Consider the following 13,334-nt stretch of genomic DNA (forward strand, 5'->3'; position numbering starts at 1 on the left):
ACACTCAAAATTGAGCTCAGGTGCATCCTGTTTCCACTGATCATCCTTGAGATGTTTCTACAACTTGATATTGGAGTCCACCTGTGGTCAGTTTAGTTGATTGGACATGTTTTGGAAAGGCACAAAAAAAAAAAATAAAATAAAAATATATATATATATATATATATATATATATATATATAGATAGATAGATAGATATATAGAGATATATTACACCCCTCACATATATGTAAATATTTTATTATATCTTTTCATGTGACAACACTGAAGAAATTACATGACTTTTATAACAGTGTAAATTTGCTGTCCCCTCAAAATAACTCAACACACAGCCATTCATGTCTAAACCGCTGGCAACAAAAATTGAGTACACCCCTAAGTAAAAATGTCCAAACTGGTCCCAAAGTGTCAATATTTTGTGGCCACTATTATTTTCCGGCACTGCTTTAACCCTCTTGGGCATGGAGTTTACCAGAGGTTCACAAGTTGCCACTGGAGTCTTCCTCCATGATGACATCACAGAGCTGGGGGATGTTAGAGAGCTTGCGCTCCTCCACCTTCCGTTTGAGGATGCCCACAGATGCTCAATAGGGTTTAGGTCTGGATACGTGCTTGGCCAGTCCATCACCTTTACCCTCAGCTTCTTAAGCAAGGCAGTGGTTGTCTCGGAGGTGTGTTTGGGGTCGTTATCATGTTGGAATACTGCCCTGCGGCCCGGTCTCTGAGTGGAGGGGATCGTGCTCTGTTTCAGTATGTCACAGTACATGTTGGCATTCATGGTTCTCTCAAGGAACTATATCTCCCCAGTGTCGGCAGCCCCAGACCATGACACTCCCACCATGCTTGACTGTAGGCAAGACACACTTGTTTTTGTACTCCTCACCTGGTTGCTGCCACACACGCTTGACACCATCTGAACCAAATAGGTTTATCTTTGCCTCATCAGACCACAGAACATGGTTCCAGTAATCCATGTCCTTAGTCTGCTTGTCTTCAGCAAACTGTTTGCGGGCTTTCTTGTGCATCATCTTTAGAAGAGGCTTCCTTCTGGGACGACAGCCATGCAGACCAATTTGATGCAGTGTGCAGCGTATGGTCTGAGCACTGATAGGCTGACCCCCTCCCCCTTCAACCTCTGCAGCAATGCTGGAAGCACTTATACATCTATTTCCCAAAGAGAACCTCTGTATATGACACTGAGCATGTGCACTCAACTTCTTTGGTCGACAGTAGCGAGACCTGTTCTGATTGGAACCTGTCCTGTTAAACCGCTGTATGGTCTTGGCCACCGTGCTGCAGCTCAGTTTCATGGTCTTGGCAATTTTCTTGTAGCCTAGGCCATCTTTATGTAGAGCAACAATTCTTTTTTTCAGATCCTTAGAGAGTTCTTTGCCATGAGGTGCCATGTTGAATTTCCAGTGACCAGTATGAGAGAGTGAGAGTGATAACACCAAATTTAACACACCTGCTCCCCTTTCACACCTGGGACCTTGTAACACTAAGGAGTCACATGACACCGGGGAGCAAAAATGGCTAAATGGGCCCAATTTGGACATTTTCATTTAGGGGTGTACTCACTTTTGTTGCCAGTGATTTAGACATTAAGGCTGTGTCTTGAGTTATTTTGAGGGGACAGCAAATTTACACTGTTATACAAGCTGTACACTCACTACTTTACATTGCAGCAAAGTGTAATTTCTTCAGTGTTGTCACATGAAAAGATATAATTTGAGTGTTCGAGAGTCCTTATATATATAATCTCAAATACACTGCCAATAACTGAATAATCTGCCTGCTTAATCTAAATCAAGCCATCTCTCTTCACGCCAACAACCCTACACATGGCCGCCATGTAAGCAGCCTTATATAGTGTGGGGCGTGGACTTAATCCCCCTGAGCCATGATTGGCCAAAGGCACCATGCCTTTGGCCAATCATGGCTCTCTTAGCAGAGTGAGCTGTGATTAGCCAAAGACTAGGGCTGAAACAACTAGTTGACATAATCATTTATAATTGATAATAAAAGTAGCGGTCAACAATTTTCATTATTGATTAGTTGGCCTGCATACATGTTGCATTATGTCTTTACATGTCAGTATACACAGTGCAGCACACATACAGTTCAGTACACCATTCATACATTTCAGTAAGTGCCTGAGAACTTGTGAATGTACGAGGAGCAATACCTCATGGGACATGTAGTCCTGAGCTAGAGATTATTCCTGCTGAACTGGCCAAATTCTGATACTCGTATGGCTAGCTTTAGAGGTTCTGTTAGCAGAGTTCACACATAATTGGGCACAAACAAACAGAAAAAAAATGAAATTGGACATAGATGCTCTTGTGGATATGGGGGGGGGCTTAACCTATTGGGGCAAAACAAAGACCTTGATGAGGATAGCCCTATAATAATAATGCTAATGTGTGTGCCCTCAAATCCCCTGCTGTGTTGCTTCTTCACCTCTGCCCCCCCAACCCTTACTGCCAAAGAGATCAGCATTCTGTCACATTGTCAGCTTTTTTTCTTCAGGATGGCAAGTGGGGAGATTTGTAAACCTGTCTGTCATGTTTACTGATCCTTTCCTTTTCTGAATGAGGTTAAAACTGGAGTGCTCCGTATTCAGCAATGTTACTTTTTAAATGAAAGGCATATTGGAGATCTGTTTACAAATACCTTCATATTTCTGAATGAACATAGAAATGCTTAGTACATTTCCGGCTTTAGTGTTCGAGAGTCCTCAGTTAAACATCAGTCTGTGTATGGACCCTGATATTTTCAGACATCCCAACCTGCAAAAACTAATTTCAGGGAGGTGCAACCCCCCCATCCCCCGCAGCAATTTTTTTTTTTTTTTAAATCACTTTTTCAATATTTTTTTCACGGTGCTTCTGGGGAAGGGAGTGGGGGGTGTGGGGGTAGTATGTGTAAGTGGACGGTGTCAGTTTATTTTAGTTTTAATAATTGTTTTTTTTCACAATGCTTTTTGGGGGGAGGTGGTTGGGGCAGTGGACAGTGTTGGTAGGACAGGGGAGAGTGGTGTTTTTTTACACTTTTTTCATTTTTTAGAATTTTTTTACAGTAATTTTTTTTTTTTTTTTTAATATTTTTTGGGTGGCTTTGGTGAGTTGCCAGGGGTCTAAACAGACCCCTGACATCTCCCCTTATGGAGACAAAGGGACTGAAGACACAGATTCCCCAGTCCCTTTCTCAGCACTAAGGATGAATGACAGAGGCTCCTGTTCATTCATAAACTGAGCAGAGTAAACAGTTTACTCTGCTCAGTTATCACAGGATTCAGGAGCGATCTCGCTCACTGTGTCCAATTCTTGACAGTTCCCCCCAGCCAGCGGGAGAGGGGAGCCGGCTGTGGGGGATGGGGGGAGGAGGGAGGACAGGAGCGGCAGAGGAGAACACGGGGGCCAGAGGAAAACGGGGGGGCGAAGAACACGGAGAGGGCTGGGGGAGGAGCACACCGGAAACAGCTGGAAATGATCGGTGCGGAGGGAGGGACAGTGCTGAACACGATCTCCCTGTATAGCTTTTTAGCTGACAGCCGCAGGAGAAATCGAAGAAGCCGCTGTCAACTAAAAATCTATACAAAGGAGATTGGTTTTCACAGCTGTTCCACTCTGCACCGATCAGTCCCGGGAGATCGGGAGGCGCTTGTGGGTGTCCGGGAGCCACTGCAGAAATGTGAGAGACTCCCGCACCTCTCTGGAGACTTGGGATGTCTGTATTTCCCAGAAGGATAAATCATACAGGAAAGATGAGGCTGGAGGGACCTTAAACCTTAAGGCTTGGTTCAAACTGCAGTGACTTGGGATCCCATTTGTGAGACCCCCAAGTCACATGACATGTGAAATCCTATGTTAGTCAATGAGAGCTGTCTTAATTAGCACTACTTAAGTTGCTCCGACTTTAGAAAAGGTTCCTGTACTACTTCAAGGCGACTTCTATCCGACTTGTGCCCATGGACTTTAATGGAAGTCGTCTCTAAGTCTGAGCCTCATCTATATTCATGTAATTTGTATCCAACATACAGGAAGATTACCCAGGCAGTGCATTGCATCTTCCTGTATACTGTTAACTCTGCATACCTGCACAATACAAAAGTCGCATCAAAGTAGTACTAAAATCGCCTGGAAGTCACATGGCAAAGTCACAGCACTTTCAGTTTGCAGTAGTGTGAACCAAGCCTAAACTGCAAGGGGAGACTTTAGTTTTAACGAAATGGACAAGTGTGAACTTGGCCTGAAAAAGAATTTTAGACTTAGATTTTGCATTCACACTTTTGCACTTCTTTGCATTACCACACGCACATCATCATGCCTTATGTAGCATGGTACTGTAACATTACGACAGCCCATAATCGCTGTACTTATGTTGTAAAGCACTGCGCAAACTGTTGGCGCTATATAAATCCTGTATAATAATAATTAGGAGTTAGGTGTCAACACACCACAACTTTTTTTTTTTGTTTTGTTTTAACACAAAACACCACAATGCACAGATGGTTTTAATCTATTGCCCTGCAACACACAGCACTGCAGTATAAGTGTTACCACAAAGCATAGGTCTGAAGCCAATCTCCAGATTTTTAGCATAAGTTGCCTATTTGAAAACCTTTGATTTGTGTATTAATATTTATTTGTTATTGTCAATAAGTTTTACCTTGTAGATTTATTAAGAATTTTGTAAGTTATGTTGTATTTGTGTGCAATTAATAAACATGTGCGGGGGGAGGGGGGAATGGGGTTATTTAAGAAAGCTGTAAGTAAAGGAAAATAGGGAAACTAATAGTCTGGCCCTTCTGAGGTTAGAAGTGGAGGGCTGGGCCCAGCAGTGAAAGTATTATTGCTGCAAGTTTTGTATTTTGAGGGCAACGAATGTAAATAAAGTGATACTCCTACTTTTTTCTTTTTACTAGTTTTGCACAAATTAAGAATTGGGTATAACAAAATAAAGAAATAACATTTACAATATATATTTTTCCATTTTTTAATCAACTAAATTGTGGAGTTTGTCATATTTATAGAATGAGTTGTGTTCTATTGCAAAGGAAAAAGGGTTTATATTAAATATATTCAATCAGGCAAATGGTTTTAAATAGAAACTTCACCTCATGTGGTCTAGCATGTGCAGCTTTAAAATAGGTAGATTAAAGCTTTGTTAAGATGAAATTTGAACTGACGCAATGTTTTCATATATTACAATCAATTGCTCAAGTAGTCAGATGGTACTTTTTGTGACTTTTGTGTGTACAGGTTTTAGTTTTATGATTAACAGGGGCACACTCAGATCTGTATTTCCTTTTGTTGGGCAAGGAGATGGTTTCAGCTGTGCACTGTCAGTAATGTGGCTTTCTCTCATCTAGTTACCATGGAAATCTCTGACCAGCATAATAGAATATTATTATATGTGGAAAACAACAGACCGATATGTACAGCAGGTAAAGGTTTTAACAGTTTCTACCTAGTTTTTTATTTCATTTCTTCCGATGAACAGAAAAGCATCTTTAATCTGTTTTTTTAAAGCCGTGAGGTCTTGATTTTTCTCTGCAAGTTATATTTTAGTTATGGTTAAAGACAGTACACAGTTTATACAATTTATCGAACCATTGTTACTTATTGCATATGTATGCAAACTTTATTCTTCTCATTTTAACATACCTATGTGCCTACTTGAGTCCCAAACCTGAGCTGCTCTGTAATGCACAGTATTCATTTTCGCTGATATGCTTCTCCCCTTTCAAACTTCATACGTGCTACTATAGTGTGATGGAACATCTTTTGTAAAAATCCTTCTTTGGTAGGTGCCCCCCACCTTCTTATAGTAATTCTGCAATGGTTGTATTTTCTAGGCAGATTACCAGAGGAATCCTTACCCTAATTGTTAACTCCCCCAATAGTTGCTACTCTCCTCCAATACTGCTTTAGCCTAGTCCCAGAACATGGGTGGGCCCTTTACGTCCTCATGTACTTTTGGCCCTTTATGTCCTCATGAACTTCATGGGATGGATTTGTGGAGTGGGTGGCTGCACGACTAACATCAAGGTGATGTTTAGTGGGACCAGTCGTCCAGTTATAGGAAAACTACGGAAAGAGAAGTAAGGTAAGTAATACTGTATATGTCCAATCCAACCGTGCCACAGCAGTAGCATAAATAAACCACAAGTCACGGGCACAAGATGCCCGGCCACTGCTCCAAAACTGGGATGTGTTCTGCTGTGGATCAGAGTCTAATCCCTGCCCTATTGGAAGGCCACATCTTAGGAGACGAGAACAGTTAGGCAGACTTTGAATCAACAGTGCCTCAACTTGGGAGAGCGATCTGTACACCAGGAGGCGTTTCCACAGATCTGTTGATAAAAGTGGATCTGATGAACTCCCATCTCAAGGTTCTGTGGGGGTTGGATGGTTAATTACAGGATTCAAAGATCTGCTAGCAGAGGCAGGTAACACATTTGTCACCGCCTGGGAGCAATACATCCTGATTTACATGGCTTTATTATTTTAAGGCTGGTTCCCCAACTTCTAAAGAGGATCAAGCAAACTGGGAAGTATTCTGGCCATTCTGTTTTCTCCCGATTGGTCAAGAAGAGACTGGGACTGGGGATCTGATTCATCTAGCCGCAGACACTCCATGGCAGCTGGCACAGGGCCCAACCCTGCTTATCATTCTTCTGTTTCCCTGCAGCATTCACTGATTCCTCCGGTCGATCTCTATTTCCCTTCAGGATACAGTAGTCACACAGAGAGCCTAAAGAAGACTCAGTACAGGGTCGCTTTATCTGTATAAGCATGCGACTAAAAAAAAGGGAATATTCATACTTTTCGAAAACTTCACTGTTCCCTGGCCACAGCAAATATGCCACTCTACTAGACTTGTGGAACAGCTGTTTTCTCCTGCTTGCTTGTATGTCATCACAGGACACACAGGCTGGCAGGAGTAACCACAAGGTCACTTTAACAGCACTCAAAATCAGATATCAGCCATGCAGGGAGGTCATTGGAATTTTATTATGGTGAATTAGGAGAAGGTGGTTCACAAACAACTGTGTAGCAGAGCAGAAAGTGGAGTTTCCATATACAATGGGTCTGCCCATAAATGTTCAAAAATAATTACAAACTATGCACAGAAATAGTTTTGTTCTTTTTGATTAGCATTATTTACAGCAAACTGATCTATCTTTATACATGTATATTAAATATGGAAAGCCTCTACATTCACATTAATCATGTTCTTCTATTTATATGAATGCTTTTATTAAATTCTTTGGTTTGATTTTCTTTTTCTTTCAAAGAAACGATTGAAAGCAGCAGAAGCAGAAAGCAAATTAAAACAAGTGTATATACCTAATTAGTAAGTATTTTCTATTGCATGTCTATTTTTCTGTTATGCTAGATTGCTACTTTTTGACTCCTTTCACATGGGCGGCCAGGGGGCAGTAAAAACAATGGCACTTTTAACTCTACATGCAGACTTTGATAGGCGTGACTGCCTATCTCTCCCATGTAACCAAATAGAGCCGCACCATAACCATGAGCCAGTTGAATGTAAAATTATCATTGGCAATTTAAAAAAACAAAAAAAACATTGCCTCCTCTCACCGTCCTCTGAAAGCGATCCACCACAGAGTAAACGCTACTGCTAGTTTGAAAATAACCTTTGTGTTGGCAAAGGGGGAGCATTAAATGTGCTTATTACTGTTATTACATTTTATTAGAGTTGTTTTTAACCAGTTTAGGGAATTTGTGGGAATTGTGTGCCCCTTTCAGTTGAGCGTTCTGACTACCTGTTTTTTATACTGATCTAGATGGAATGCAATGTATGAATGTGCATCCTCTTACGTCAGCCACATTGAAGTCTGTTTAGGTGCACAAAAACTAACAGGGTTTACATCCCGTTTTGTTTTTGCGTACCCAAAAGGGATGGATTTGATGAAAACTGATGTGAATTAATGCATATCCACCCACCCCTGCCTGCCCATAGAGATTGGATGGGTCCATTTTTCCTACATTAGAATATGGAGGAAAAATTTAAATGGACACGGATATCAGAAAAGTGATATCTGCCCTGTTTTGATCCAACTCAGCACGTGATTTGTTTACAGATCCCACAGAGGACAGCCATGTAAAATGGCCTATATTAAACAATTATTGTTGGCATAACTGTTATTAAAAGCGTTTTTTTCCCACTCTCCCTGTACATACCTACCTATTTTTTGCAAATTAAATTATTTTAATAATTCAGCACAGGACACATGACTTGTATTAGTAGACCATGGGTTTCACATGATTGGACACTGACTAAAGCTTTGCTGGTAATTCCTCCTCTTCACCTCCCTATAATCCCACCCACTCTGTGAAGTTCCATTTTTTTTTGCTAGTGTCCTATGCTAGGTGAGGGAAGTTTTTACATCACCCTTTATTTTTTCATCACTAGTTCGACTGACACGTCTAAGTTCTAATTGCTTATTGCCCAGTAGTTTTTGTATTGGTTACCCTCAATACACTGTGCGTCTTGATAACTTTTCTCATAATCTACGGCAACAGGGCCAGCCTGTGAAGTTTATTTTGGGCACTGGATTGTGCGTTCACCTTGGCATATGATAAAATGAGTTAGGCGCAGAGCTATACAGACTGTGGTCCATTCATATGTTACCCAGACCATGAGGACCCCTTCAGGGACATGCCCACAATGATGGGTGAAGTTTTGGTTCTCTTCAGGAACCTGCAGCATGGGTAAGGTAGGAAGTTCTTTCCTGTATTTATGACCGAGTCATGTTTTTCGTGTTTGTTCTTGTGTTTTTTTTCCACTCTTTTGGCTGAGGTGCTTCCGCCTGCCATTTCCACAGAGAACACAAGAAGCAAATCAGCTGATCTCCCGACTGCCTGGTTTTTCAAAGACACAACAACAGGACGTTGGTCAGTGCCTGGGTTATAGTTGACTATTTCCCAAACATGCAAATGCCCCCTCAGTCAGCATCAATTTCATGAGCACCCCACAGGGGAGTCCCTCACACTTGGCAATGGCAGAAACACGCACAGAGGAACTGAGGAAAAGGTGCCTGCCTAATAGCACTTGTGTGCTATTAACGGCACTAAAGAAAACCAGTGAAATGCTAAGAGCGATAGTTGAGCAAGGTCATATATTGACATAGCTCCCTTCCTCGAATTCTAGCTCCTTCTTAGGGTTGCAGCAGACGACCAATCAGACTGAGGCAGATTTCACAGGGATCTTAATCTGGTGCTTTCATTTATTTGATGATCTCTATTTGAACCAATTTGGAATATTCAATTTGCGGGATCTCACCAGCAAGGTGGCCCTCTTGGTGGCCATCACGGTTGCTAGGCATGTTTTCAAGTTGGTGGTTTCTTATCAAACCTAATCTTATTTTACATAAAGACAAGGTGGTCCTGAAACCCAGACCCTCTTTCCTCACAAAGGCGGTCTCTTCTTCCTTTTACCTCTACAAGGATATTATCCTCCCTTCCCTTTTTTTTGAAGTATGTTGTACAGAAAAAAAATTTAAAATACATAACGTAACAAAACCATGTGGTGTTCCAGTCTGCAGCCAGACCTCTTTCGGTATGCCTGTGTTAATTGGGAGTCAAAGGCTCGATGTTACCCAGCCCACAGCCCGGATTATACAGATGCATGGTCAGATGAAGCGAAATCCCTTCTTTCTGAGATTGGTGGTGGCAACCAAGTGAGTCATCTTCCATCCATCTGTCCCTGCAGAGGGCTGTATCTGCACGCGCATAAGACCTTGCTATTAAGGAGGTCCACTGTGTCTGGTTAGGGTCCATCCTTATTGTCCCCTGGAGTCACCGGTTGCTGGGATTTTTCTTCACACTTCCTTCCTCCTGCTTCACCTATACGGGCTGTGTTTAAACAAACTGTGGATATGTGATTCCCCTCCATGTGATTAGTGTACCTTCACTGAACTCTTTATAAATGGACTGAATTTATCTTTACCACTATTACCTTTCAATTTACTAGCTATTTATGAAGTTTGGAATTTTTTATTTAACAATTATGGTTTTGATTATTTGTGTTAGATCACTGAATGTATCTTTACTCATATTTGATTTTATTATTTATTTACAAGCACTTTTTGAATTTGGCAATATTTATTATTGGTAATTAATATACTCACCTTATACTGATTCACAATCTATTCAGCTATATTCACATTTTTTGATCACTGGATTGCAAGCGCACTTAGTATATTATTCTTATGATGTATATCTGAAAATGAATCAATCCTGAAGCACTGACGGCCTATCTCATTTCTTAAAGCCCAAAAATGTTGGGACAGTTCAAATATCCCCCAAATGACCTGTTTTTAGAAAGTAGACAGTCCAAGGTATCATCTACCCAGATAGCAAAGATAACTTGCCACAAATACGTGGCAGTGTTGAATTGCAAGTCTGTTAACTTGCTGCACATTTTCTCTGGCAAGTTGCACACTTGCAAAGCACAAGTTCTAGTTTACACTTTTCGAATTTGTATTAAATTTGCGTGGCACGTCTCTAGCAAGAGCAAAGTTGCAGTGGTGAGTCTACAGCAAGAACTCTGCAAGTCATTGTGTCCCCTGTGGTGGGATGACTATTGCACAACACAACTGAACCAGAACTTGCAGAATGTTTGCAAAGATATTTGATCTGGAGTCACGCAATGCAGACTTGCTGCAATTGTGCAACACACTTGTGAAGCCTGGCAAGTCTAGCAATAGCTTAGCAAGTCATTTTCAAACTTGCATCACAATTGCTTGCTATCTGGGTAGTAAGAGGAATGGCAAGTTTTTTTAAGTTGTCATTTGTTGTCCTAATTTTTGGGGAAAATAAAATAAAACAAAAAAACGCTTTTTAATTTTTTTTTTTTTACATACTGTCACCAGTGCAGTACAGCGTCATCCTATAACTGGGGTGGCAGTGATTGGGGACACTATCTAGTGACCGTAAAAAAAAAAAGAAATTTGTATATGTCCATGTAAGAAAACAGTGGGGGACATCTGTAATAGAGCATAATGGACCTCCCTTGTATCTGCGAGGGGCAGGCGGTATGTAACTTGTACTCAGGTAATATATCTATAAGGTCCAGGAGATCACCATTTAAATGAGTATACATTCCGAATGCAGCAAATTATATTGTTTAGGAATAAATGTTTATATACAGTATCTCACAAAAGTGAGTACACCCCTCACATTTCTGTAAATATTTTATTATATCTTTTCATGTGACAACACTGAAGAAATGACACTTTGCTACAATGTAAAGTAGTGAGTGTACAGCTTGTATAACAGTGTAAATTTGCTGTCCCCTCAAAATAACTCAACACACAGCCATTAATGTCCAAACCGTTGGCAACAAGTGAGTACACCCCTATATTAAAATGTCCAAAATAGGCCCAAAGTGTCAATATTTTGTGTGGTCACCCTTATTTTCCAGCACTGCCTTAACCCTCTTGGGCACAGAGTTCACCAGAACTTCACAGGTTGCCACTGGAGTCCTCTTCCACTCCTCCATGATGACATCACCGAGCTGGTGGGTCTTAGAGACCTTGCGATCCTCCACCTTCTGTTTGAGGATGCCCCACAGATGCTCCATAGGGTTTAGGTCTGAAGACATGCTTGGCCAGTCCATCACCTTTACCCCCAGCTTAACAAGGCAGAGGTCGTCTTGGAGTTGTGTTTGGGGTCGTTATCATGTCAGAATACTGCCCTGCAGTCCAATCTTCGAAGGGAGAGGGGATCATGCTCTGCTTCAGTATGTCACAGTACATGTTGGCATTCATGGTTCCCTCAATGAACTGCAGCTGCCTAGTCCCGGCAGCACTCATGCAGCCCCAGACAATCACACTCCCAACACCATGCTTGACTGTAGGCAAGACACGCTTGTCTTTGTACTCCTCACCTGGTTGCCACCACACACGCCTGACACCATCTGAACAAATTAAGTTTATCTTGTTCTCATCAGACCACAGGACACGGTTCCAGTAATCCATGTCCTTAACCTGCTTGTCTTCAGAAATCTGTTTTCGGGCTTTCTTGTGCATCATCTTTGGAAGAGGCTTCCTTCTGGGGCAACAGCCATGCAGACCAATTTGATGCAGCGTGCGTTGCATGGTCTGAGCACTGACAGGCTGACCCCCCACCCCTTCAACCTCCTGTAGCAATTCTGACAGCACTCATACGTCTATTTCCCAAAGACAACCTCTGGATATGACTCTGAGCATGTGCACTCAACTTCTTTGGTTGACCATGGCATGGCCTGTTCTGAGTGGACTGCTAAACTGCTCTATGGTCTTGGCCACCATGCTACAGCTTAGTTTCAGGGTCTTGGCAATCTTCTTATAGCCTAGGCAATCCTTATGTAGAGCAACAATTCTTTTTTTCAGATTCTCAGAGTTCTTTGCCATGAGGTGCCATGTTGAACTTCCGGTGACCAGTATGAGTGAGTGAGAGCGATGACGCCAAATTTAACACACCTGCTCCCTATGCACACCTGAGACGGGGTGGGAAAATGGCTAATTGGGCCCAATTAGGCCTTTTTTTACTTACACGGTTATACAAACTGTACACTGCTTTACATTGTAGCATAGTGTAATTTATTCAGTGTTGTCACATGAAAAGATAGAATGAAATATTTACAAAAATGTGAGGGGTGTACTCACTTTTGTGAGATACTGTATGTGTGTGGAGATAGATAGAGATATATATATATATATATATATATATATATATATATATATATATATATATATATATATATATATATATATATATATATATATATATATATATATATATATATATTCGGGGGCCCTCCAACTGAGATAGACGTTAAACCACATAAACACGCCTCAAGACTCACAACATAACATAGACCTGAGGTGTGCCCTGGTCAGCTAGTCGGTACACCAAAAAGGGGACATACCCAAGATAAGTATTGGTTGATTGATTGTAGAAGAGGGATGTGAAGGAAGTGCCCTGTAAGGCTCGATTCACATCAATGCATGTTGCTTTTGAGCATTTTTGTGGTGCTTACTGCATTTTTAGACACGCTGAATGTAAAAAAAAAAAAAAAAATTTGCCGGCTAAAAACAAATCAATAAAAAAAAAAAAAGCATGGGGTTCCCCCCTCAAAATCAACACCAGACCCTTATCCGAGCATGCAGCCCGGCAGGCCAGGAAAGGGAGGGGACGAGCGAGCCCCCCATCCCCCCCCCCCCCTGAACCATACCAGGCCGCATGCCCTCAAAATGGGGGGATGAGTGCTGTGGGGGGGTTCTGCACCCCCCCACCCCAAACACCTTGCTCTCATAT

At 41.6% G+C, this 13,334-nt stretch overlaps 1 protein-coding gene across 6 annotated transcripts in view; it reads left to right on the plus strand.

Moving 5' to 3' along the window:
• MTA1 (metastasis associated 1) overlaps positions 1-13,334 on the plus strand; it is a 611,607-nt gene that overhangs the window by 250,328 nt on the left and 347,945 nt on the right. For all 6 annotated transcript variants that reach the window (XM_073610308.1, XM_073610309.1, XM_073610310.1 and 3 more), the window contains exons 10-11: positions 5,375-5,449; positions 7,304-7,362. In XM_073610308.1, coding sequence (XP_073466409.1) covers positions 5,375-5,449; positions 7,304-7,362 — 134 coding nt within the window. The remainder of the gene's footprint in view (positions 1-5,374; positions 5,450-7,303; positions 7,363-13,334) is intronic.

The sequence above is a fragment of the Aquarana catesbeiana genome, linkage group LG13, assembly GCF_042186555.1.
Source record: "Aquarana catesbeiana isolate 2022-GZ linkage group LG13, ASM4218655v1, whole genome shotgun sequence".
NCBI lineage: Eukaryota > Metazoa > Chordata > Amphibia > Anura > Ranidae > Aquarana > Aquarana catesbeiana.